Here is a 26,875-nt window from a genome sequence, read left to right as displayed (position 1 = left end):
AGGAGCCGGCTGGGGAGGAGGGAGGGTTGCAAAGGCCCTCCAGGGAACTTTCTGAGGCGCGGATGCTTTCCACCCGTTGATGGGCCCTGGCTACACAGGTGTGCACGCGCCGGCCATAAAAAATTAATGTTGCTGCACAGTCCGGGCCGGGGCATTGCCCTGCGTGTGAAGTGTAAACTCGGGCGGGGCGCTCGGAGCACACATCCTCACCAGCACCGAATCCCGGGAGGCTCGGGGCCAGCTGCCATGGGGTCCGGCCGGCTCGGGAGAGGCTCAGGCCCAGGCCCTGGGCGCCCAGTCTTCTCCTGGGACCAGACCACTTCCGCGCGCCTTGGAGCTGAGCAGCTGGGGCGCTCCGCCCCCTCCATCAAGTCACGCCCCAAATGCCCAGCAGCCACCAGGCCCCGCCCCCAGCCACACCCACCGTGTGTCCAGGTCCCGCCCCTCCGGGCTCCGCCCACCCAGGCCTCTCTCAGGCTCCGCCCCCTCCAGGCCCCTCTTACAAACCACACCCACACCATCCCTGGCCCCGCCCACCCAGGCCTCTCTCGGGCTCCGCCCCCTCCAGGCCCCTCTTACAAACCACACCCACAACACCCTGGCCACGCCCACTCGTGCCCCGCCCCGGCCGGCCCGGAGCTCCGGCCCCGGCGGCGGGCGCGCTGCGGCCGCGCGATGTCGCAGGCGGCGGGGCTCGTGCGCACCTCGTGCAGCAGCGGCGGCGCGCCGGGGCCGGGGGCGGGCGCGGGCCGGCCCTCCGAGGGGCTGCTGGACGCCGGCTACCCGCGCACCGCGGCGGCGCTGCTCCAGGTGGTGCAGATGGTGAGCGAGGGCGGGTGGGACCCCGGGGCTCGGGGCGGGGGCCGCGCGGCCGGAGGCTCGGCCCGGCCCCCCCAGGGCCCCCCAGGGCGCTCCGCAGGGCCCGATCGCCGCGGCAAGGTCCTGGTCTCCGTCCGTCCGTCCTTCCTTCTTCCTTCCTTCTTGCCTTCCTTCCTTCTTTACCCCTCTCCAGCCCGCGCCGCCTCGAACCCGAGCCGGGGAGGGAGGGCCGCCGGCCTCCGCGCTGAGCCTCGACGCCCACCACCCGCGGCCTCTGCGGAGGGAGGCCCGGGGTCGCCCGAGGTCAGTGCGCGCAGGGTGGGCGAGGGATCCGGGACCCTGCGCGCTCAAGTTGCGAGGCCGGGGCTCTTTGGGGAGCCGGCCTCCTTCGTGGGAGGGGGTGGCAGGCCTCCTGGGGGAGCCGGCCTCCTTCGTGGGAGGGGGTGGCAGGCCTCCTGGGGGAGCCGGCCTCCTTCCTGGGAGGGGGTGGCAGGCCTCCTGGGGGAGCCGGCCTCCTTCGTGGGAGGGGGTGGCAGGCCTCCTGGGGGAGCCGGCCTCCTTCCTGGGAGGGGGTGGCAGGCCTCCTGGGGGAGCCGGCCTCCTTCGTGGGAGGGGGTGGCAGGCCTCCTGGGGGAGCCGGCCTCCTTCGTGGGAGGGGGTGGCAGCCCTCCTGGGGGAGCCGGCCTCCTTCCTGGGAGGGGGTGGCAGAGGTCCGGGCCCTGAGTGTGTCCAGCGACCACCAGGGCCTCGCACCCCCCAGAAGGCGCTGGACCTGCCCTCCCCTGCCCAGTCTCGTCTCCGTCCTAGTTTCTTCGTCTTTGAAAATGTTTAAACACTTTTTCCCACCTGTGTGATCTGTTTTGAAACTGGGTTGGGCAGTTTGTGACTTCGTATGTTTAGAGTGGTGAAGAGGGGCGCGGTAGTTTTGTAATGGGTTGTGGGCCAAAAAAAAAGCGCAGGAGCGGGCGCGGGGCCCCAGAGCCAGAGGCTGGGGCAGCCGGGAGCTGGCGGCCGGGCCAGGGCCGCCCTCGGTCCCAGCTGCCAGCTGCCATTCCAGATGTTCGGCTCTTTCTTTACTCTGGCTGGACCTGCAGGGAAGGGGAACTCGGTGCCCTCCTCTCTAAGAAGGGTGCCTGGATGGACCAAAACTAGGAAGTAGAGGGGTTTGTTCAACATAGCAAAAAAGTCTGTGTGTGAGCAGTGTTGGGTTTGAGCAGGGCAGGTTTTTGGGGGGCGCAGGCTGAGATTTGATCAGCCAAAGAGGGCAGGCAGTCCACCTCCCCTATTCTTAAAAGATGAGCGGCAGAGCCCGCTGTGGTGGAGCACGCCTGTAATCCTAGTACTTGGAAGGTTGAAGCAGGAGGATCATAGGGTGCAGGCTAGCCTCAGCAATTTATTTATTTACTTATTTATTTATTTTTTTGCGGGTCTGGGGATGGAACCCAGGGGCATTTGACCTCCGAGCTACACCCCCTGCCCTATTTTTTATTCTTTATTTTGAAACCGGGTCTCACTGAGTTGCACAGGGCCTAAGTAGCTGAGGCCGTCCTCGAACCGTGATCCTCCAAGTCTCAGCCTCCCTAATGCTGGGATGACAAGCGTGCGCCACCACGCCCGGCTCTCAGCAATTTATTGAGACCTGATTTCCAAACAAAAAAATAAAATAAAATAGGGCTGGGGATGTAGCTTAGAAGTAGAATGCTCCTGGGTTCAACCCCCAGGAACACACACACACACACACACACACACACACACAGCCCAGGTGTGCGGTACACAAAGACCCCGGGAGATGAGGAGTCTGCTTCTCGGTCTCTGGCTTGCAACCCAGAGGGAATTCAGGGATGGCCCGCGGGTTTGAGGAGCAATAATTAGATCTGGTGTTGGGAGATGAGACGCCTCCACCGGCCTTGAGCTCCTCAGTGGCCTCTCACCCGTGGCCTTGTGCCCTGTCTCCAGAGGCATTAATGGAGCCAGTTGTTTAAAAGGACTTGTTTAAAAAAAAACTTGAACAGTGCTGTATCTGGCTGAGCATACACTGTGTGTGTGTGTGTGTGTGTGTGTGTGTGTGTGTGTGTGTGTGTCTGCGCATGAGTGTTTTTAATGTAAAGTAAACCCAGGAACATGGGACATTCTACCTCAATCCTATTTTTATTTTTACTTTGAAACGGGGTCTCTCTAGATTGAGGAGAGTCTCACAGCTCACTGAGGCCGGCCTTGCACCTGTGACCCGCCAGTCTCAGCCTCCCAAGTACTGGGGTTACAGGAGTGGGTCGACACGCCTGGCTTTTTCTGTTGTTGTTCTGGGGAACGAACCCAGCGGCCACCTTCTGCCTCCGAGCTACACATCCAGCTCTTTCTATCTGCCCATCTGCCGCTTGTGCAGGATGCCCGCAGCTGCGCCTAGTTTGGCCAGGCCGTGTGGGAATAGAGTTGCCTTCCCGGGGTGGACGTGTAATGTCAGAGACCATTTCGGACTGTGTGCTTGGCCTCCTGGGTCTCTATTCTGGGGCTCCCACCTGGACGCTCGATGTTCATGTCTTCATCTCCGGCTAGCACTTGCTTAGCCAAGTTTTAAGAAAACTTGAGAAGCTTGAGAAAGGACAGAAGCAGCTAAAATGGTACCAGCCTGTGGGCGCTCCGCCTGTGGGTCTCATCTGACTGCAGCTGTCCAGTGCGCAGACCCTTTTGCCCGTCCTTAAATTCCCATGAAGTGTTTTCCCAGATCTTGCATTAAGAAATCATTGCAAAGGTTGTTCCTTTGGAGAACGCTTTCTTCCTTGCCTTGGCGGGTCGCCTCAGACCCATCACTACTAGGAAAGAAAAAGGCGTGAAAGTCGGAAGCAGGTGGGTCTCTGGGTGGGTGCAGGTACTTAGCCATGTGTGGTTCTTATAAACTGGTGGCCATGAGCGCTTTGTTTTTTTGATCTTTCTTATTAGAGACATAGTCACAGTTACTGACCTGTAGAACTTTTTACTTTAAAAATTGCTATACAAGCCGGGTGTGGTGGCGCACGCTTGTAATCCCAGCATTCAGGAGGCTGAGACCGGAGGATCGCAGTTCGCGGCCAGCCTCAGCTACTTAGTGAGGCCCATTGCGACTCAGTGAGACCAGGTTTCAAAAATAAAAAGACTAGCCAGGCGTGGTGGCGCACGCTTGTAATCCCCGCGCTTGGGAGGCTGAAACAGGAGGATTACGCAGGTCGAAGCCAGCTGCGCTGGCGTAAGAGACCCTGTTTCAAAAATACAAAATAGGTCTGGGAGTGTAGCCCGGAGGTAGAAGGGCTTCCAGGAACCCCAGTACCACCAAAAAATAAAAATAAATAAAATAAAATAAAATAAATAAATAAATAAAAAGACTAAAAAATAGGGCTAAGGGTGTAGCTCAGAGGTACAGTGGCCCTGGGTTCCATTCCTAGTACTGCAAAAAAAAATTGCTATGCCAAGCCAGGCGTGGTGGTGCATACTTGTAATCCCAGTACTTAGGAGGCTGAGACAAGAGGATCACTGGTTCATGGCCAGCCTCAGTTACTTAGTGAAGGCCCTTTGCAACTCAGTGATGCCCTGTTTCAAAATAAAGAATAGAAAATAGGGCTGGGTGTGTAGCTTGGAGGTAAAATGCCACTAGGTCCAATCCCTGATACCAGCAAAAAAGTAAAAAATAAAAAATTGCCATATCAGCCGGGTGTGGTGGGGCATACCTGCAATTCCAATACGTGGGGGCTGAGACAAGAGTAGTGCAGATTCCAAACCAACCTTAGCAACTTTGCAAGGCTCTCAGCAACTTAACAAGACCCTATTTCAAAATAAAAAATAAAATAGGGCTAGAGGTGTAACTCAGAGGTAGAATTCCCCTAGGTTCAATATCTAGCACCTAAAAAAAAAAAAAATTGCTATACGAAAATACATGAATTCTCAAGACCCTTATTTAAACCATGCCAAGACCCGCATGGTTGCATACACTTGTAATCCCAGCATTCGGGAGGCTGAGACAGGAGGATCGAGGTTCGCAGACAGCCTCGGCTACTTAGTGAGGCCCTCCGCAACTCAGTGAGACCCTGTTTCAAGATAAAGAATAAAAAAATAGGCCTGGGGTGTAGCTCAGAGGTCGAATGCCCCTGAGTTCCATCCCCAGACCCGCCAAAGGAAAAAAAAAAAAGCCATATTTGCATATAACCTGTGCACATTCTCCAGTTATTTAAATCATCTCGAGGTAAACTTTACAATACCAAATGCAATGTAAGTGGTTGTATCTGTATTGTTTAGGGAGTTTTTATTTTATTTGGTGGTACTGGGGGTGGAACCCAGAGGCTTTCTACCTCCGGGCTATACTCCCAGACCTTTTTTATATTTTATTTGGAAACAGGGTCTCACTAAGTTGCTGAGAGCCTCACTCAGTAGCTGAGGCTGGGTTCAAACCCGTGCGATCCTCCTGTCTCAGCCTCCCAAGCGCGGGGATTACAAGCATGTGCCACCACGTCTGGCTCTGTTTAGGGAGTTTTAACAAGAAAAGAAAAGTCTGTTTGTGTTCAGTGCAGACCCAGCTGGGGTTGTTTTTTCGGTTGTTGTTGTTTTTTTTCAAATTTCTCGATCCGCTGCTTGGTTGAATCCCCTGATGCGGAACCCGGCAACACAGAGGGCCAACCGTGGTTACAACTAAGACGCTGCAGGAGAGAAGCTGGTGGCAGAGAACACGGCCGAGAGAGGGTGGCCTTTCTGGGAAGTCCAGAAAAAAACTTCCTGAGGATGGGACATTTGGGCTGAACACAAACCAAAACACAAAGCGAGGCAGGGGTGCTGCGTGATGGTGATCCCAGCACTCGGGAGGCTGAAACGGGAGGGTTGCAGGTTCAAGGCCAGCCTCAGGTACTTAGGCCCTCCACACTTTTGTGAGACCCTGTTTCACAATAAGAGGTAGAATGCCCCCTGGGTTCAATTCCCAGTACCGAAACAAAACAAAAAAACAGCACGGAAGCAAAAGAAAGCCTGGGCGACGGCGATGAGTCCGAAGGCAGCAGGATCGTGGGTGAGAATGGACAGATATGGAGAAGGAAGCAGGGTCCAGACCCCAAGGCGGCCTGATCGCGGTGAGCATGCGCCCCTGATGTGGGGGAGTCAGGGGAGAGTCTTGTCAGTCCATCTCACCGTTGATGTAGTTAGTCCTCAAGCAGAGGCTGTGCCGCCCCCTAGGGGTCATTGTGGAATTGCATGAAAACTTTCCCCTTGTCTCAGGGATGAGGGTTATATTACATACGCATTTTATTGGCTGCAGGATAATACTCAGAATATCACAACACTTTATATCCTAAGAGGGTGTGTGTGTGTGTGTGTGTGTATGCATGTGTGTGTGTGGTGCTGGGGATGGAACCCAGGGGCATTCTTCCTCTGAGCTCCACCTCCAGCCTGATTTTTTAGTCTTTATTTTGAAACACGTTGTTACCAAGTTGCAGAGAGCCCCACAAGTTGCTGAGGCTGGCAGCAGAGCTGTGGTCCTTGTGTCTCAGCCTCTCAAGTACTGGGATTACAAGTGCGCCACCACGCCTGGGTTAAGAGGATTTTTTTGGGGGGATGGGGGATCTTGAATAAGATGGAAGGCAGCTGCCCAGGGTGGAAGGCAGGTTTTTGGCCGCCGTACGAGCACGCCTGGGGGGTGGCACCAGTTTACCGGCAGGAGAGTGGGTCATAAAGACCTTGGAGGAGGCCAGGGCAACTCTGGGCTTCACTTTGGGAATTCATAGCTCAGAGGCCAAATGGAACTAGACTGGGGTGGGTCTCAGCCTCTGGTAGAGCTGTGAACAGAACTAAGCCCGGGAGTGGCCCGGGGCAGCCAGAGCGGCCACCTCCTGGAGTTGCTTTGGAGCCAGGGGCCGGTTCTAAGCTCGGGCTTGGTTCCGGATACAGCTTGGGTGTTGCCTCCCAGAGATTCATGTGTTGGAAACGGGGTCCTCGCTTTAGCAATAGGACGCAGTGGACCTCTAAGAGGCGGAGCCTACCAAGGGGTCTGTGGCTTGGAGGACAGGGCCTCAGAAGGGATTCTGGGACCGCGGCCTCTCACTCTGGCCTCTCTTACTGCGATGTGATTTCTTCCCCCGCACACATTTTACCATGTGCCGAGGCCCCTACAAGAGCCTCCACAGCGCCATCTGTATTTTCAGCCTCCAAAACTCTGAGCTGAATGAGCTTCTTAGCCAAGCATGATGGCGCACGCTTGTAATCCCAGCATTTGGGAGGCTGAGACAGGAGGATCATAGTTCGCGGCCAGCCTCAGCTACTTAGTAAGACCCTTTGCAACTCAGTGAGATCCTGTTTCAAAATAAAGAATTAAAAAAAAAAAAATAGGGCTGGGGGTATAGCTTGAAGGTAGAATTCCCCTGGGTTCCATCTCCAGTACTGCCAAAAAAAAAAGCTGCTTTATGAACTTTGCCTGCTTCAGGCATTTTGTTATAGTAAGGAAAAATGGACTAATATAGTCCTCATCTGCACAGCCATGGCATATGGAATATTCTGGAATATGGAGAGTTAAAGGCAGCAGAGAGCCTCACTGCCAAGATCCCTACCACCCCACACCCTCAAACCACAGTCCCCATCCAGTAACAAGAAACGACTGTCTGCCATTGACCAAACAAATAAAAACAAATTCTGGGCTCCTCCTCCTCCTCCTCCTCCTCCTCCTCCTCCTCCTCCTCCTCCTCCTCCTCCTCCTCCTCTTCCTCCTCCTGTATAACTAAGACCAAACAAATAAAATTTATAAGACAAGTTCTGGACTCTTCCTTTTTTTTCCCCTCTTTTTCCTTCTTCTTGCAGCACTGGGGATTGAACCCAGTGGTATCCCGGCTACACCTCCAGCCCTCTTTTATTTTGAAACGGGGTCTCCCTAAGTTGCGGAGAGCCTCGCTAAGTTGCTGAGGCTGGCCACCAACCCGCCATCCTTCCATCTTAGCCTCCCAAGTACTGGGTTTACAAGTGTGTACAACCATCCCCGGCTCGGCTTTCTTCTTAACAAAAGTGATATTTGCTTGTTACAGAAGAGGGGCATTCTACTTCCCAGCTATACCCCCAGCCCTCTTTTTTATTCGTGTGTATGTGTGTGCGTGTGTGTGTTACTGGGGATGGAACCAGGGGTATTCTACCTCTGAGCTACCCCAGCCCTATTTTATTTTTTATTTAGAAGCAAAGTGTGGCTTCTAACCTGTGATCGTCCTGTCTCAGTCTCCCAAGTGTTATGATTATAGCTGTGTACCACCATGTCCCTTCAGTTACACTTGACGTGTGTGTGTGTGTGTGTGTGTGTGTGTGTGTGTGTTGTTGTTGTTGCTGGGGATTGAACCCAGGGGCATTCTACCTCTGAGCTACACCCCTGCCCTATTTGACTTTTTATTTAGAAATAGAGTCTCACTAAATTGCTGAGGCTCTGGCCTCTAACCTGTGGTTTTCCTGTCTTAGCCTCCCAAGTACTAGGATTGCAAGAATGCTTCGGTCGTGCTTTTTTTTTCTTTCTTTCTTTTTCTTTTTTTTTTTTTCTTTTTCTCTTTTTCTGGGTCTGGTCTTTTTTGGGGTCTGGGGATGGAACCCAGGGGCATTCGACTTCCGAGCTACACCCCCTGCCCTATTTTTTATTCTTTATTTTGAAACAGGGTCTCCCTAGTTGCGGAGGGCCTCACTAAGTAGCTGAGGCTGTCCTCGAACTGTGATCCTCCTGTCTCAGCCTCCCGAATGCTGGGATTACAAGCGTGCGCCACCACGCCCGGCTCAGTTGTGCTTTTAAATGCGCTTTTACTTAAGTCATGTCCACAGTATCTGTGGACACCTAAGGAGTGGTACTCCCGTGCACAGAGGAGACCTCTGTATTCAGGATGCAAGGTTTTGTAATCCCTGGGGAGAATTCCCCTCCAGGGCACCCCAAATAGCCACCTGTTGGGGGCTGGTGAGCCACTGGCCAGAGACACGGTGATACAGTGCAGACAGCCCCTTGAGGGAGCATCAGACGCAGGAGCCAGCAGAGGGGGCGCGAGGTGGTCCCTGTTTTCTGGCACTACAGTGGGTCCCAGAGACCCTCCAGGGGGATTCCGCGTGGGCCAGCGCAGTGTCCTAAATTCTAGTTGGAGGGAAGGCTCCTCCCTCCCGCAGCCGGCGCTTCCTGTCCAGCCCGCTGCACATCTGCTTCCTCCCGCTGCCATCTGCTCGCCAAGCTGTGTGCCGTCTCCTCCTGCGGTGTGGTCACCAGTGTGGCCAGGGGTCGCCTGGCTGCTGCACGCTCCCCAGGGTCCCTCACTCCATCAGCCAGGCCTGGCTCCGAGCACAGCCCGGGGCCGGACAGTCCTTGCCACCTGCCCCCCCAGGCCAAGCCAAGGGCTCTTTGTTCCTGGGGTCTGATGGACCAACCTCCCTCCTCCTCCTCCTCCTCCTCCTCCTCCTCCTCTTCCTCTTCTTCCTCCTCCTCCTCCTCTTCTCTACATCTCTTCTTCCTCCTTTATCTCCTCCTTTTTCTTCATCTCTTCCTCCCCTTCCTCTTCCTCCTGTCTTTCTTTCTCTCTCTTTCTCTCTCCTCTCCTATCTATCTATCTATCTACCTATCTATCTCTGGCCCCCCACCTTCCACCTTTACCTCTTTCCCTCTGTCTCTTTCTATTGAGTTAGGATAGACTGGGGTTTTTTTTGTTTTGTTTTGTTTTCTGTTTTTTGCGGGTCTGGGGATGGAACCCAGAGACATTCTACCTCCGAGCGACACCCCCTGCCCTATTTTGTATTCTTTATTTTGAAACAGGGTCTCGCTGAGTTGCGGAGGGCCTCACTAGGCTGAGGCTGTCCACGAACCGCGATCCTCCCGTCTCGGCCTCCCAGTGCTGTGATTCCAAGCGTGCGCCCTCGTGTGGCTGAAGCAGCTTCTCGCAGGTTGCTGCCGGACACCCACACCAGGGCGTGGGAGACACCCCTGCTGGTTTCTCCGAGTCTGATTCAGATTTCACCATTGACTTACCTAGGATCCTGCCCCAGATCTCAGGGCGTATTCAGCGGTCCTGTCTGAATCTCCTTCATCTGGAATAGCTTCTTGTCTTTCATGACCTGGAAATTTGTACAGAGTCCAGAGAGAGTAGCCTCTTTTCTTTTTTTCTTTATGCTGAGGATTGAACTGAACCCAGTAGCATTCTACCTCCAAGCTATACACCCAGACCTTTTTATTTTTTGTTTTGAAACAGAGTCTTGCTAGGTTGCTGAGAGACTCACTAAGTTGCTGAGGCTGGTCTTGAACCTGCAATCTTCCTGTCTCAGCCTCCCAAATACCGAGGTTACAGGCATGTATTACCATGGCCAGCTTATTTTTTAATTTCGAAACAGGGTCTCATGAAGTTGCAGAGGGCCTCGCTAAATTGTTGAAGCTGGCCTTGAACCTGTGATTGAGCCTCCTGCTCAGCCTCCCAGATACAGGGGTTACGGGCATGCGCCACCCCACCTGCCTTCATCGTTATTTGTTGTTGTTGTGGTCACTGGGGTTGAGCCCTCAACGAGTATTTCTCGTACCTGGCCTCTTCCCCTCTCTGTCTGTCTGTCTGTCTGTCTCTCTCTTGGCTTCCCAGCCGCCATGAGTGGAGCAGCTCTCCTCGGCCATGGCGGTCTGTCTCACCTCAGGCCCAGAGCCTTGGAGCCAGCCCACCCTGCACCTCTGAAACCTGAACCAAAGTATATTTTTCCTCCTTGAAGTTGTTTATGAAAAGCTGACCTGCAGTTTCTGTAGCCTTCTAAGATAGAACCTTCTTCTTTTTTTTAATTTTAGAACTGGGGATGGAACCCAGGGGCATTCTGCCTCCAAGCTACACCCCCCAGCCCTATTTTTTAAATTCTTTATTTTGAAACAGGGTCTCCCTGAGTTGCAAAGGGCCTCACTAAGTAGCCGAGGCTGTCCTGGGACCCGGATCCTCCTGTCTCAGCCTCTCAAATGCTGGGATTCCAAGCGTGCGCCACCACGCCTAACTTTATTTATTTATTTTTATTTTGAAACAGGGTCTCACTAAGTTGCGGAGGGCCTCACCACGTAACTGAAGCTGGCCACAGACCTGCGATCCTCCTGTCTCAACCTCCCAACTACTGGGATTACAAGCCTGCATCTCCAGGCCCAGCTTAGAACCTTCCTTTCTGAGTTAACAGATTTGCATCAGCTGACAGAATCAAAACAGTGGGCTCCCAGGCCACAGCGGGGAAAGCAGAGGGGGGAGAGTAGGGTCTGTGGTCTGTCAAGCCACCGGGGCAGGCCCCTGATTAATCAGCACAAACCAACACTGAATAGTGGTATTACTGTGGGACAAAAGACTGCGACGGCCGCAGGCCGCAGCGGCAGGCTGGCTTCTGATTTCCACTTAACGCGCGGTGCCAGCCTTTGGTGCGGTCCTGGTCTGGGCTCTCTGCCCGGCAGGGGCTCCGCTTCAAGCCACTTTGGTAGATAGTCAGTCTCCCGCTGTTCCAGCCCTGTGCCAGCTGCTGGGGACCCCGGGTGCCTCCACCCAGATCCAGCAAATCTAGGCACCGAAAAGCTGCCATTTATATACCACGATTTCAAGCACCCTGAAAAAGAAAAGAAAAAAAAAAAGTTGCACGTGATGATCCAAAACTTCCTTCTCATTTAGAATTTTGTGTTACGCTTATTGGAAGAGTTTAGATTTAATTAAATGTGGATTGTAGATATTCTTGTGAATACTTAAGAAGGGAAATTGGTGAAGGAAAATAAATTGGTTAAGATATTCCTAAGTTTTTTGGGTTTTTTTTCCTTTCTTTTTTTAATAGCCGGAGCTCTCGTCTTCTAAGTCTCTTCTTTAGAATATTTTCAGAGCCGGACGTGGTGGCGCACGCTTGTGATCCCAGCATTTGGGAGACTGAAACAGGAGGATCGCAGTTCACGGACAGCCTCGGCTACTTGGTGAGGCCCTCTGCAACTCAGTGAGACCCTGTTTCAAAATAAAGGGGGGCAGGCCAGGCATGTTGTGCAGGGTGGCCCACACCTGCCGTCCCAGGACTTGGGAGCCTGAGACAAGACGATTGCAGGTTCGAGGCCAACCTCGGCAAATTAGCGAGAACTTGTTTCAAAATAAAATAAATAAATAAAAGGGGCTGGGGGTGTAACTCAGAGGTAGACTGCCTCTGGGTTCAATCCCCAGCTCCCCCCCCAAAAGTGTGAACCACATAGAATTTCTTTTGACTCCCACTTTAGAACGAGAGTCTCATTCCTGCCGTCTCAGCCCCTCAACTGTCAGGCTCCCAGGGGCTAAGAGAGCTCCGCCCTCGTCTTGGAGACTTTCTTAACATCTCGTCTTGGGACTTTCTTAAACATCTAGCATCTATTCTGCGATGCTGGTGTGTTTGACACCCGCGCATGCGCACACTGGCAACTACACTGAGCGCTTGGTCTAGCTGCAACCATTTAGATAAAGTTAAAAGCTGGGCTTGTTGGCGGCAAGTTTGTAATCCTACACCAGGCCACTCCCAGAATTGGAGACTGGAGGTTCCCAAATAGCCTCAGCTACTTAGCAAGGTCCTTCACAACTCAGTGAGACCCCGTTTCAAAAAATAAAAAGACTAGCCGGGCGTGGTGGCGCACGCTTGTAATCCCAGAAGAGGCGGAGACAGGAGGATCGCGCAGGTTCGAAGCCAGCCGCGCTGGTTTATGAGACCCTGTTTCCAAAGAAAAAGTATAAAAAATAGGTCTGGGGAGGTAGAAGGGCTTCCAGGAACCCCAGTACCACCACAAAAATAAATAAATAAATAAATAAATAAATAAATATATATATATATACTAAAAAATAGGGGTTGAGGGTGTAGCTCAGAGGTAAAATGCCCCTGGATTCCATCCCTAGTATGCATAAAAATAAAAATAAAAAATACGGTTAGGAGCTGGGCATGGTTTCACATAGTTGTAATCTCAGTACTTGGGAGGCTGAGACAGGAGGGTCAGAGGTTTGTGGCCAACCTCAGGTACTTAGTGAGGCCCCTGCAACTTAGTGAGACCCTGTTTCAAAATTAAGAATAAGCCAGGTGTAGTGGCGCACGCTTGTAATCCCAACATTCGGGAGGCTGAGACAGGAGGATCATGGTTTGCAGACAGCCTCAGCTACTTAGGCCCTCTGCAACTTAGTAAGACCCTGTTTCAAAATAAGGGATAAAAAACAGGGCAGGGGGTGTAGTTCGGAGGTCAAATGCCCCTGGGTTCAATCTCCAGTACCACACACACAAAAAATCACTAGAAGCCCCAAGGCCGCCCCCATCCCTTCTGGCCTTTCTGTTCCTTCCCCTCCCCGGTGCCCCGAGGAGGGAAGGTTGGTATGGATTTTAGAGTGGACATCTGTTCAGGGGCAGATGGCCCGCGCAATTTGAATATTTATTATCTCCGCCGTTTGTGCTTCACCTCGTCCTAAAGGAATGAGTCAGTAGAAGAGGTCTAGTCGGCAGTGTCGGATCCGAGAGCCGTGCTGGCCTCGGCGGGCTGCGAGAAGGTGCGGGCTTTCCAAGGCGGGAAAGTCTCGGAAGAAACTGAACCAACAACGCTTCGGCTGGCCACCTGGGTGCGAGGCTTTCCCTGGAAACGCGCTGAGCCAGAGATCTGCGGGCAGAAAGCTCGCTGGGGGTGACCTCCCGAAAACAGCTGTGGGTGTGAGCCAGGCAGGGTGGTGCAGAGGGAGGAGTTGAGCCCCGAACTTAACATCTGCTGGGTGTGCTGGTGCATGTCAGTAATCCCAGTACTTGGGAGGCTGAGACAGGAGGATCGCAGGCTCAAGGACAGCCTCAGCAAGTTGTGACATTCTCATCAACTGAGTGAGATCCTGTTTCAAAAATAAAAATAAGCCGGGCGTGGTGGCGCACGCTTGTTAATCCCAGCATTGGGGAGGCAGAGACAGGAGGATCGCAGTTCACAGACAACCTCAGCTACTTAATGAGGCCCTTTGCAGCTCAGTGAGACCCTGTTTCAAAATAAAGAATAAAGCCTCTGGGTTCCACCCCCAGTACCACCAAAAAAAAAACCCCCAAAACAAAATAAAGAATAAAAACTGGGCTGGGGGTGTAGCTCGGAGGTCAAATGCCCCTGGGTTCCATACCAGGTACTGCAAAAAAAATTTTTTTAAAGAAATTTTCTACTATCATAGCTTGCTAAAATTTTTTCTAATCACAAATGGATATTGTATCTTGTCAAATACCTTTTCTGCATGAATCATTATGAATATGTGGGTCTTCTTTTGTCTCTTTAGAGGGTGCCTATATTTGAAACATTTGAAAATGTTGAACTGCTTGTGCATTTCTGGAATAAACTTGAGCCTGTGCCGGCGCGTTCCTCATTCTTATCTCTTATCGGATTGGAGATGCTGATATTTTGCCGAGGGTTTCTCTGCACCCTCTCTGATGACCTGACCCGCTTTCAGCCCATCCTGCTGAGACATTCACATACCAAAGGACAGCACTTTTTATTCTTTTTTTTTTTTTTTTTTTTTGGTGGTGGTACTGGAGGTGGAGCCTAGAGGCTTTCTACCTCTGGACTATCCTCCCAGACCTTTTTTTTATATTTTATTTGGAAACAGGGTCTCACTAAGTTGCTGAAAGCCTCACTAAGTAGCTGAGGCTGGCTTCGAACCCATGCGATCCTCCTGTCTCAGCCTCCCAAGTGCGGGGATTACAAGCGTGCGCCACCACGCCCGGCTCAGCGTTTTCTTCTGAATCGTTGTTTTCTCTGACACCTTTCTGTGGTCGCTGTACCTTTTGGCTTTGCCTTTTTCTCGATTCGGCTCACGTGTTTGAAAAGCATGAAGTTACACAACTGGATTCCAAAACAGGCCTTCACCGTGGTGCCCCTGACCCCCGCGGCACGGTGAGTTAGTGTCCGGGTGGCTGGACAGACCCGGCACCGACCCGGCGACCGAGCAGGTGAGCACAGGGCGGCATTGTTAAGGACAAACCCTTGGCTGGCCTCCCTGGCTGCATCAGACCCGCCCTGAGACCTGAAAGGCCCTCTTTGTCTATTCCCACGTGGCTTTTACCGCGACCAGGAGGCCTCAGAGTGACCCTGCAGGCTGGGTGGGGGGGAATTTGAGAGTGGCCAGGATCCGGCCTTGCCGGGTTATTTAATAAGTGGAGGCCAGGGGCTGGGAGCTTTCTGAAGGGCAGTCTTTGTGCTCACTTGGCACTGGGAGGACTCCAAGCTAGAGAGCAGAGGAGAGGACCGGCGGCAGAGGAGGAAGACTCCACGCCTGCCTTCTGAAATGGCTCCTACCGGGCCCCAGGGTTACAATAATCATGACCTTGAGCCGGGGGCACTGGCGCACTGGCGCACGCTTGTGATCCCGGCATTCAGGAGGCTGACACATGAGGATTGGGGTTCATGGACAGCCTTGGCTACTTAGTGAGGCCCTTTGCAACTCAGTGAGACCCTGTTTCAAAATAAAGAATAAAAAATAGGGCTGGGGGTGTAGCTGGGAGGTAGAATGCCCCTGGGTTCCATCCCCAGTACCGCAAATAATAATAATAGTAATAATAATCATGCCCTTGGCTCCGATCTGGGCGAGGGAGGGAGGGAGGCAGAAGGGGCGCCGTCCACCCGCCTGGGCAGAGGCCCCTTTGGGGGCTGTTCCTCTGACCCCCAGGAGGTGGGGAGGCAGCTAATGGATGGCCCGATGGGGGCGTTAGTCTGTGGAAGCATTTGGATGTGGAATCCCGGCTCAGGTCAGGAACCTGAGCTTACAAGGTGGCCGGGGGCGTGGCATGGCTGTTGGGGGACGAGGCGGCTGCTCCCTGCCCCCTCCCCAGCCCTCCAGCCACGCTGCCTCTGGTCCCCATACATGGCTGGGACTCGCAAGGCCCCCTCTAACAGGCTCGCGGGTCTCACCTCCCCCGTTTCCAGAATTAACTGCTGTGAGTTGATTCTGCTGAAGTGCGTGCGCCCCTGCTCATGGCTCCAGAGCTTTCTCTGGCTCCCCACAGCCCTGGGGTCACAGGCCGCACCTCCCTGCGCCTCACGCCCGGTGTGAAAAGAGTTTTAATACCTACCATTTGTCGGACATGTACTAGAGCTGCACCAGGCTGAACTAGCTTATTTGATCCTTGTGTCAGCTCATGTGACAGGCCTTATTTTTATCCCCATTCAAAAGAAGAAGAGCTAGCCCAGAAGGGGTGGTGTGCACCTGTAGTCCTGGTACTTGGGAGGCTGAGACAGAAAGATCTCAGGCCCCAGCCAGCCTCGCCAACTTAACAAGACCCTCAGCAACTTATTGAGATCCTGTTTCAAAACAAAAAAGGGCTGAGGGTATAGCTTGGAGGTAGAATGCCCTGGAGTTCCGTCCCCAGTACCACCACCAACAAAAAAGATTAGGAGCCGGGCGTGGTGAGCACGTTTGTAATCCCAGCATTTGGGAGGCTGAGACAGGAGGATCACAGTTCGAGGACAGCATCAGCTACTTGGTGAGGTCCTTGCAACTCAGTAAGACCCTGTCTCAAAATAAAAAGTTAAAAAAGATAGGGCTGGGGGTGTAGCTCAAAGGTAGAATGCCCCTGGGTTCCATTCCCAGTACCGGAAAAAAAAAAAAAATTATGCTGGGCGTGGTGGCGCACGCTTGTCATCCCCGCGCTTCGGAGGCAGAGACAGGAGGATCGCGCAGGTTCGAAGCCAGCCGCGCTGGCTTACGAGACCCTGTTTCCAAATAAAAATATAAAAAATAGGTCTGGGAGTGTAACCCAAGGCAGAAGGGTTTCCAGGAACCCCAGTACCACCAATAAAAAAAAAAAAATTAGGAAACTGAGGCTGGAGGAGAGTAATGGCCCACTTGTAACTGTGGTTGTTGTAACTGGTCTGACCTGCTGGGGTTGCTAGCATTACCAATGTCGTGTATGCTGATGGAAGACCCGCCTCTGCACCTTCCTCCATGGCGCCCTGGGCCCCGTGTGGCCCTCGCCCTTCCCCAGCGCTTGTGGTTTCCATCTCTGGCAGCACTCCCAGCCCGCCGCTGTCCCGCAGATTCGCTTCTTCCTTTTCCATCCCAGGCTGATGCTGGCGCTGACCCCCCTGGGCTTCCTGGGTGTTGTCCCAGCCTCCTCCCGCCGCAGCGTGGACCTCGGCCGGCACTCGGTCCTGGCACGTGCCCAGGGCCGGCGGCCAGGCCTCTGGCTGGGGCTGGCCGGCTCGCCGCTCGCCTCTCCAAAGAGTCATGTTTCAGGACTGTGGCCAGAGAACTCACGGGCCGAGCTCTGCTCCGGGTCAAGGGTCCCTCACATTTGCTGTGGCATTCCGGGGACCAGTGTCTCGTCTCCCTAGTAACGGCGCAGGGCTGGGCGTGTGTGGTTGGTACCCAACTAGTAATCATTGAGGAAATAACTTTATTCTCCTTTCCTATTTCTTCCTTCCTTCCTTCCTTCCTTCCTTCCTCCCTTTCTTTCTCCCTCCTCCCACGGGTCTGGGGGTGAAACCCAGGGGCATTCAACCTCTGAGCTATACCCCCTGCCCTATTTTTTATTCTGTGTGTGTGTGTGTGTGTGTGTGTGTGTGTGTGTGTTACTGAGGATGGAACTCAGGGGCTTTCTACCTCCAGCCTACACTCCCAGACCTATTTTTGTGTTTTATTTGGAAACAGGGTCTCACTAAGTTGCTGAGAGCCTCACTAAGTAGCTGAGGCTGGCTTCAAACCTGCGTGATCCTCCTGTCTCAGCCTCCCAAGCACTGGGATTACAAGCGTGCGCCACCACGCCCGGCTCTTATTATTCTTTATTTTGAAATAGGGTCTCACTGAGTTGCAGAGGGCCTCACTAAGTAGCTGGGGCTGTCTGTGAACCGCAATCCTCCTGTCTCAGCCTTCCGAATGCTGGGATTACAAGCGTGCGCCACCACGCCCAGTCTCTTTCTTTATTTCTTTATTTATTTTGCAATGCTGGGGATGGAACCCAGGGGCATTCTACATCCGAGTTACACCCCCAACCCTATTTTTAAAAAATATTTTTTGGCTAGGATTAAAAGTGTATGCCATCACACCTGGCTTTTTTGTTTTATTTTTAAATTTGGAAACGGGGTCTCACTAATTTGCTAAGGGTCTTGCTAAATTGGTGAGCTTGAAACAGCGATCCTCCTATCTCAGCCTCCCGAGTACTGGGATTACAGGCATGCACCACCACCCCCGGCTGCGTGCACACCCTTTGAGTTTTGAATCGCCCTTCAGGTATGAATCATTCCATTACCACGGCTGGCTGGCTGCAGAGGAACTGAAAAAATGAAAATACTCGTGGCTCATTAGCAACGGGAAGTATGCAGATACTGAGGGCCTCTCTCTGGCCGAGCGCACGCCTCTGTTTTGATCTGTTAAGCAGAGCACCCTTTGGCCACGCTGCAAGGGTGACTGAAGAACTTGGTAGATGGGTAGAAATGAGGGTCTGTACAAAATAACAGCCTTTCAGCACTGACCACTGTAATCACAGTTTAGATCCATTTGATGATTTAATTCTCATTGCAAGCTGGGCATGGTGGCCCATGCCTGTAATCCCAGCAGTTGGGGGTTGAGACAGGAGGATCACAGGTATGATGACAGCCTCAGCAAGTAGTGAGACTCTCAGAAACCAGGTAAATAAAGTTTACTAGGGTAGTCAGGCGCGGTGGCGCACGCTTGTAATCTCAGCATTCTGGAGGCTGAGACAGGAGGATCGCGGTTCGCGGACAGCCTCAGCTACTTAGTGAGACCCTCTGCAACTCAGTGAGACCCGGTTTCAAAATAAAGAATAAAAAAATTAGGGCAGGGAGTGTAGCTCAGAGGTCGAATGCCCCTGGGTTCCATCCCCAGACCGGCAAAAAAATAAAAATAAAAATAGGGCTGGGAGTGTAACTCGGCAGTAGAATTACTTTGGGTTCCATTCCCTGTACCCCCCCCAAAAAAAATAGGGTTAGGGTATAGCTCAGAGGTAGAGAGTGTGTGTTTTGTGCTCAGAACTGAACCCTGGGGCACACGCTTGTAATCCCAGCATTTGGGAGGCTGAGACAGGAGGATCACTGTTCACAGACAGCTGAGAGGGCATACTGCCTGCACAGCACATTAACACACTCCAGAGTCGCCGCTGCAGCCCCCGGTGGGTCCTCAAAGCTTGCACTACCTGAAACCGCCCTCTCCCGTCCTTCCGGCCGTGTGTGTGTGTGTGTGTGTGTGTGTGTGTGTGTGTGTGCACGCGCGCATGCGTGGGTGCGGGCGGCAGGGCGGCTCCAGTGCCCCCCAGGCACTGGTTTCTCTGATGGCTCCGTATCCACGCCAGGTCACCCTGCTCATCGCCTTCCTCTGCGTGCGGGGCTCGGTGTGGACCGACTACAGCGCTTACAGCTACTTTGAAGTCGTCAGCCTCTGCGACCTGCTCATGATCCTGGCCTTTTACCTGGTCCACCTCTTCCGCCTCTACCGCGTGCTCACCTGTATCAGCTGGCCGCTGTCGGTAAGGGCCGAGGCCCTGCCTGCCCTCCGCGGGGAGGCGGTACGGGGCGCAGGGGTCGGAGCCCAGCCCTCACCCACCCCACTCCCGACTCTGCTGCCTCAGCCCCGGATTTCCAAACATTTGCTTTCTGGAACTCAGAAGTTGCCAGATTTTTTTTTATATACATACGTACATATATATGCATATATTATTTATTTACTTGGGGAGTACTGAAGACTGAACCCAGGGTTGCTCTACCTCTGAGCTAAAGTCCCAGCCCTATTTTTTAAAGTATTTATTTATTTAGCAGTACTGGTGATGGAACCCAGGGGCATTCTACTTCCCAGCTATGCCCTCAGTTCAATTTTTTATTTATTTATTTTTTTGGTGGTATTGGGGTTCCTGGAAGCCCTTCTACCTCCGGGCTACACTCCCAGACCTATTTTTACATTTTTATTTGGAAACAGGGTCTCCTAAGCCAGCGCGCGCGGCTGGCTTCGAACCTGCGCGATCCTCCTGTCTCTGCCTCCCAAGCGCGGGGATTACAAGCGTGCACCACCACGCCCGGCGTCTTTTTTTTAAAACAGGGCCTCACTAAGTTGCAAAGGGCCTCACTAAGTAGCTGAGGCTGGCAGAGAACCTGGATCCCAACCTTCCAAGTGCTGGGATTACAAGCGTGCGCCACCACGCCCAGCTTATCCTTTATTTTTGAAACAGGGTCTCACTAACTTGCAAAGGGCCTAAGTAGCCGAGGCTGGCCGCGAACCGCGATCCCCCTGCCTCAGCCTCCCAAATGCAGGGATTACAAGCGTGCGCCACCGTGCCCGGCTTGCAACATTATTTTTTAGAAGCCTTATTGCAGTGTAGTTCTCATGTTATGCCAGTCGCCCGTTTAAAATACACATTTCAAAGGTTGTACTTTATTTTTAGACTTTCTGTAACCATCATCATAATCATCATAGTCCTTTTTTTTTTTTTTTTTTTTTTTGCGGGTCTGGGATTGGAACCCAGGGGCATTCAACCTCCAAGCTACACTCCCAGACCTATTTTTTATTCTTAATTTGAAACAGGGTCTCAGTGAGTTGCAGAGACCTCACTAAGTAGCTGAGGCTGTCCGCGAACCGCGATCCTCCTGCCTCAGCCTCCCGAGCGCGCCTCATCTCTCTTCCGCGTGGCCTCTTCCCGGCCGGCCTCCTGCTGGCCGCGGCGAGCTGTTCCTGGTCCAGGGTGTGCAGGACGGCGAGGAAGCGGCTGCTCCCTTCCTAAGGCCGCCGAGCGCCCACCCCCCTCTGTTTCCGCAGGAGCTCCTGCACTACCTGATCGGCACCCTGCTCCTGTTCATCGCCTCCATCGTCGCCGCCTCCAAGAGCTACAGCCAGAGTGGACTGGTGGCCGGCGCGGTGAGCACCCTCCCGGTGCCCCTGGGGCCGCTCCCTCCTCCCCACGGGGCTGGCTTTCTGGGATCTGCCCTCTGGAGTCACTACCCACCCCAGTACCCCCAGCCGCTGTCTCCAAAAAGCCTGACACTTCTGCTCAGGGCAGATGGTCCCCGAAGGTGGATTGTCAGGGATGTTGGCAAATTCAGAAGGCCCAGCAGCCCGGGCCTCACCTATAGCTGCTGCTTAAATTGGAGGAGAAGGCTTTTGGGGGGGATAACGGGGATGGAACCCAGGGGCATTCTACCTCTGAGCGACACCCCCAGCCCTATTTTTTATTCTTTATTTTGGAAGAGAGTCTCAGTTGCAAGGGGCCTTACTAAGTAGCTGAGGCTGTCTTCAAACCTGCACAATGCTCCTGTCTCAGCCTCCCAAATGCTGGGATTACAAGCGTGCGCCACCACCGGCTTGGGAAGGGTTTTTGTTGTTGTTGTTGTTGTTGTTCTGTTTTTGTTTTTATGGTTCTGGGGTGGAACCCGGGGAACATTTGACCTCCAAGCTATACCTCCTGGCCTATATTTTCTTCTTTATTTTGAAACAGGGTCTCACTAAGTTGCAGAGAGCCTCACTAAGTAGCTGAGGCTATACGCAAACCACGATCCTCCGGTCCGGTCTCAGCCTCCCGAATGCTGGGATTATAAGCGTGCGCCACCACGCCCGGCTGGGAAGGGGTTTTAATTTGCATGCCCACGCTTTCAGAGGTAATAACTAGCCCTCAAGGGAAGTACCTGGAACTGTCCAAAAATGCGGTGCTGTGGAAACATATCCATGTATTCATATGTATGGATGATGAATGCTTTTTGTGGGGGGAGTGCTAGGAATGGAATCCAGGGGGCATACTGCTTCTGGGCGACACCTCCAGCTCTATTTTATTTTTTATTTTGAAATCGGATCTCAAGCCTCCAATCCTCCTATCTCAGCCTCCTCACTGCTAGGATTAGAGACTTACGCCACTCAAGCCCAGCTGAATATATATATATTTTTTCTTTCTTTTTTTTTCTTTTTGGTGGTACTGGGGTTCCTGGAAGCCCTTCTACCTCCGGGCTACACTCCCAGACCTATTTTATATTTTTGAAACAGGGTCTCTTAAGCCAGGCGCGGCTGGCTTCGAACCTGCGCGATCCTCCTGTCTCCGCCTCCCAAGCACGGGGATTACAAGCGTGCGCCACCACGCCCGGCCTTGAATATATATATATTTTTTAACGATTCATAGGTTCCTGTTGTTCAATTTCAGATTTGGCTACTTCATTCAGTAGCCTGTAGGCCTGTACAGATTGGCTTCACCGATGAATAGGCAAGATGTTTAAAGTGAATTTTAAGTTCTGTGAACCAGACATGGTAGGTGGTAGGTGGATGGCTATAATCCTAGTACTTGGGAGACTGAGACAAGAAAATCACAGATTCAAGACCAGCCTCAGCAAATTAGCAAGACGCTCAGCAACATAGGGAGACCCTGCTTCAAAACAAAAAAAATAATAAATAAATCGGAGCCATGTGTGGTGGCATATGTTTGTAATCCCAGAACTTGGGGAGACTGAGACAGAAGGATCCCAGGTTTGCAGCCAGCCTCAGCTACTTAGTAAGGCCCTCTGCAACTTAGTGAGACCCTGTTTCAAAATAAAGAATAAAAAATAGGACTGGTGGTGTAGCTCAGAGAAAGAATGCCCCTCGGTTCAATCCCCAGTACTGCAATAAAGAATATATATTTGCATGTTTATATCATATATATATATATATATATATATATATTGAGATGGGGCATAGCTCAGAGGTAGAACAACCCTGGGTTCAATCTCCACTACAAAAAAAAAGAAAAAATGGAGGTGGCCCACGCTTGTAATCCCGGCATTGGGGAGGCTGAGGCAGGAGGATCGTGGTTCACGGACAGCCTCAGCTGCTTAGGCCCTTCACAACTCAGTGAGATCCTGTTTGAAAAATAAAGTGACGAAAAAAATAGGGCTGAGGGTGTAGCTTGGAGGTAGAATGCCTCTGGGTTCCATCCCCAGTACCGCAAAAAAAAAAAAAAAAAAAAAAAGAAAGAAAGAAAGAAAGAAAGAAAGAAAGAAAGAAAGAAAGAAAAGAAAAAAGAAGAGTTCTGTATGTGAGTTTCATTGACTCTAGACGGGCGTGGTGGCCCACGCTTGTTATCCCGGTACTCGGGAGGCTGAGACAGGAGGATCGTGGTTCACGGACAGCCTCAGCTACTTAGTGAGACCCCGTTTCAAAATAAGGAATAAAAAAAATAGGGCAGGGGGTGTAGCTCCGAGGTCTAATGCACCTGGTTTCCATCCCCAGCCCCGCAAAAAAAAAAAAAAAAAAAATTCCCGTGACTCTGACCTGGAGTGACTTTGCTTCTGGAAGTTTCACCAATAGAGTCTCTCCTCTGAAGGTCGGCCTGGGAGCTGAACATCTCTGCACCAGGGTGGCCAAGCCCCTAAAAAGTGTCCCCAGCCCTGTGCAGCGTCTGAGGCAGGCAGTGACCGCCACCTGCAGGTTAGCACCTGCCCAAGAGCAGTGCCGGCTGCAAGAACTGCCTCTGCTTCGGGCGCAGATGGGAGGGAGAGCCCCGCTGGGTTTTGTAATTAGGTTGCACATAACCGTGTTAACCCCGGTGTCCTAATAGCTAATATTTATTGGATGCCGGCTTTGTGCCTCAGGCCAAACCTGGGCTACGGAGAAACCAGAGCACGTCAAAATACCTCTGGTCCTGCTTCTGAGAAACTGGGCATCTAGCTCAGGAGCCGAGGCTGGGGCACAAGACACAATTAGCAAACGGGCATGGCTGTCTAGAATAAGGCTGTGTCGGGATGTGGTAATAAACTGCTCAATTATGCAGAGCGGACAGCCTGGGGCCGGGGTGGTATATAATGTGCTCATTGTGCAGACAATTGGAAGCCTGGACGGGGTCGAATGGGCTAATTACAAGGTGCAGACAATCTGTACAAAGGGAGCCTAGAAGAGGCTGGGAGACGGGGCGCGGGCAGCGCCCTGGGCACCTAAGCCCGCAGCCTGGCTTGGAAAGAGGAGCAAAACCCTGTTGAAATGCACCCTAAGCCAGGCGTGGTGGCGCACACTTGTAATCCCAGCATTTGGGAGGCTGAGATGGGAGGATAGCGGTTCGCAGACAGCCTCAGCTACTTAGTGAGGCCCTGTTTCAAAGTAAAGAATAAAAAATAGGGCTGGGGAGCCCAGCGTTAGGCCCTTTGCAACTCAATGAGATCCTGTTTCAAAATAAAGACAAAAATAAGGCTGGGGGTGGAGCTGAAAGTTAGAATGCCCCTGGGTTCCATCCCCAGTACTGAAAAAAAAAATGGGGATGGGGTGTAGCTTGGAGATAGAATGCCCCTGGGTTCCATCCCAGTACCACACACAGAAAAAATAATAATAATTTACAATTCCACCTTTTCCTTCTGTATTAGGATAGCCGAAGTCCAGCGGGTGGACCCCAACTCTGTTGTAAATAGACCCAAGCCCAGGGACTGGGGCCGCCCAGAGTGAGAAGGGCCAGGCTTCCAGGCGGGGGCAGCCAGGACCCAGGGGCCTGGAGTGGTGATGACCAGCCCCCTCCAGACCTTGCACCTGAGCCGGGGTGAGGCCGGCAGGCGCCGCAGACTGTGCGGGGATTGCTCACTCCGAGCGGAGACTGGTCGCCCGGTTGAGGCCCTGAGCACCGCTCTCCCCTCTCCCCTGCAGATTTTCGGGTTCATCGCCACCTTCCTCTGCCTGGCAAGTGTGTGGCTGTCCTACAAGATCTCGTGTGTAGCCCAGTCCACAGGTGTGTTCTGCTTGTCTGTCCGTGGGGGTCTCAGAGCCGCTGCCCAGGCGCAGGACTGCCTGTCCCGGGCTTTGGCCGAGAGGATGCTCCTGCCGTGGCCCCGGAACTCGGGCATGGTGTCACCGTGCTGGCCCGGCAAAGCAAAGGTGCTACCCCAGACCCAAGCTCTGTGCCATGTCCACTCGCCCAGGGATGCCCTGGCCCTTCCGCCTCTGAGAGCAAGCATTTTCTAATAACAGAAATAAAATGTAGAGCTTTTAGAAAATGCAGGTAGCCAGGCTTGGTGGCGCATGTATGTAATCCCCGCGCTTGGGAGGCTGAGACAGGAGGATTGCACGGGTTCGAAGCCAGCCTCAGCTACTTAGTGAGGCTCTCAGCAACTTAGTGAGACCCTGTTTCAAAATAAAGAATAAAAAATAGGGCTGGGGTGTAGCTCGGAGGTAGAATGCCCCTGAGTTCTATACCCAGTACTATAAAGGAAAAAAAAGAAGAAAATATAGACAAGAACTCGTAGAAATAAAAAACCACCTGTCATTATAAAATATCACACACATAGCACCCAGATAAATATCATCTTAGTATTTCCTTGAAATAAATATTATATATATATATATAGTTTATATAAAAAGGATCAGATATTTTGCTATTTTGTAACCTGCTATTTTTCTCTTACTTAACCACCCACCAAAACCTTTTCCAAGCCCGCATGGTGGCCCACAGTATAATCCCAGTACTTGGGAGGCTGTGATAGAAAGACTGCCAATTTGAGGCCAGTCTCAGCAATTTAGCAAGTCCCTCCACAACCTAGTGAGACCTTCTTGTTGTTGTTTTTTTGTTTTTGCAGTACTGGGAATGGAACCCGGGGGCATTCTACCTCTGAGCTACACCTCTAGCTCTAGATTTTTATTCTTTATTTTGAAACAGGGTCTCAATGAGTAAAAAGGGTCTTAAGTAGCTGAGGCTGTCCTCGAACTGTGAACCTCCTGTCTCAGCCTCCCAAATGCTGGGATTACAAGCGTGCGCCACCACGCCCAGCTACTTGTTTTTCAAGATAAAAAAACTAGCCGGGCGCGGTGGTGGCGCACGCTTGTAATCCCCGCACTTGGGAGGCGGAGACAGGAGGATTGCGCAGGTTCGAAGAAGCCAGCCGCGCTGGCTTAGGAGACCCTGTTTCCAAAAATAAAAAAGTATAAAATAGGTCTGGGAGTGTAGCCCGGAGGTAGAAGGGCTTCCAGGAACCCCAGTACCACCAAAAATAATAAAAAATAATAAAATAAAAAAACTAAATAGAGCTGGAGGTATATAGCTCAGAAGTAATATACCCCTGAGTAATATTACTCAGAAGTAATATTACCACATCGCGACACAGTAATATGCCCTATCTCAGCCTTCCAAGCGCAGGGATTACAAGCGTGAGCCACCACGCCTGGCCTATTTTATTTTTTATTTGAAAACGGGGTCTCACTAAATTGCTGAGGCTGCCTTCAGACCTGCAACCCTCCGTGGTTTTAGCCTCCCAAGGACTGGGATTATAGGCATATGCCACCGTGCCTGCCTACCTAAAACTCTTAAAGTTAGGATGGGGGCAGGGGCAGTTTTCATATTACTCAGAAGTAATATTGCATACAATTGTAATTGTATGCAATCCCCAGTAGCATACAAAATAATAATAATGGATCTATAAATATCTGTATAACTCCATTATTTAAAATGATGGAGGACCAGGTGTGGTGGTGCATGCCTGTAATCCCAGTATAAGGGAGGCTGAGACGGGAGGATCACAGGTTTGAGACCAGTTTCAGCAATTTAGCGAGACCCTGAGCAATTCAGCAAAACCCTGTTTCCAAATAAAAATAAAAAGGTCTGAGGGTGGAGCTTGGAGGTAGCATGTCCCTGGGCTCAACCCCAGTACTCAGAAGGAGGAGGGACAGGAGGAGGAGAAATAATTCCAATGAAAGTTTGTCCTGGGTGGAAGAGAAATGTGTGGAGCGGCCCTTGGGGTATTGCCTGCGGTTTCTGGGCAGGCTCCATCCCCAGCAAGCTGACCTGACTTCGCCATTTCCTTCCCAAGATGCAGCTGTCTGACGAGCTGTGGCACCCTGCCCCTTGGAAGGATCTGCGGGCATGAGACTCAGCAGACAGGAAGACCAAAGACCCTAGGCGCGGCTTCCGGACTGCGTTCCCGTGCCAAGGCCCTGCAGGGGCTGGGGCCGCAGGAAGGCCGCCCTGTCCTCCTGCTTCCCAAGACGCTGGGCCTGGGCTCCTGCGCGGCCACAGCCCCGTCCTCAGGGTTCCCTGGCACCCCTTGGGTGCTGAGGCCCCAAACCCAGCGAGGGGAGCCTGTGTGCCCCTGGCAAAGCCTCCTCACGCTCCGCAGGGAGAGAAGCGGCCGCCAGTCCTCGTTAAAGCTAGACACCCCCTAAAGTCCCTGGAGGGTGTCAAG

The 26,875-nt window shown here is 52.4% G+C and overlaps 1 protein-coding gene across 1 annotated transcript; it reads left to right on the top strand.

The window, feature by feature from the left end:
* Window positions 1-675: 675 nt before the first annotated feature.
* On the top strand, window positions 676-26,559 carry CMTM7 (CKLF like MARVEL transmembrane domain containing 7; the record flags this gene model as incomplete). Its single annotated transcript, XM_080715691.1, has 5 exons — window positions 676-822; window positions 19,069-19,242; window positions 20,523-20,621; window positions 24,351-24,432; window positions 26,504-26,559. 5 exons carry the CDS (start codon window positions 676-678, stop codon window positions 26,515-26,517), a joined length of 516 nt encoding a protein of 171 aa, XP_080571817.1. The 3' UTR covers window positions 26,518-26,559.
* Window positions 26,560-26,875: the final 316 nt, after the last annotated feature.

Source organism: Muscardinus avellanarius (assembly GCF_963383645.1).
Source record: "Muscardinus avellanarius genome assembly, chromosome: 18".
NCBI lineage: Eukaryota > Metazoa > Chordata > Mammalia > Rodentia > Gliridae > Muscardinus > Muscardinus avellanarius.
This window is presented reverse-complemented; position numbering and strand designations above follow the sequence as displayed.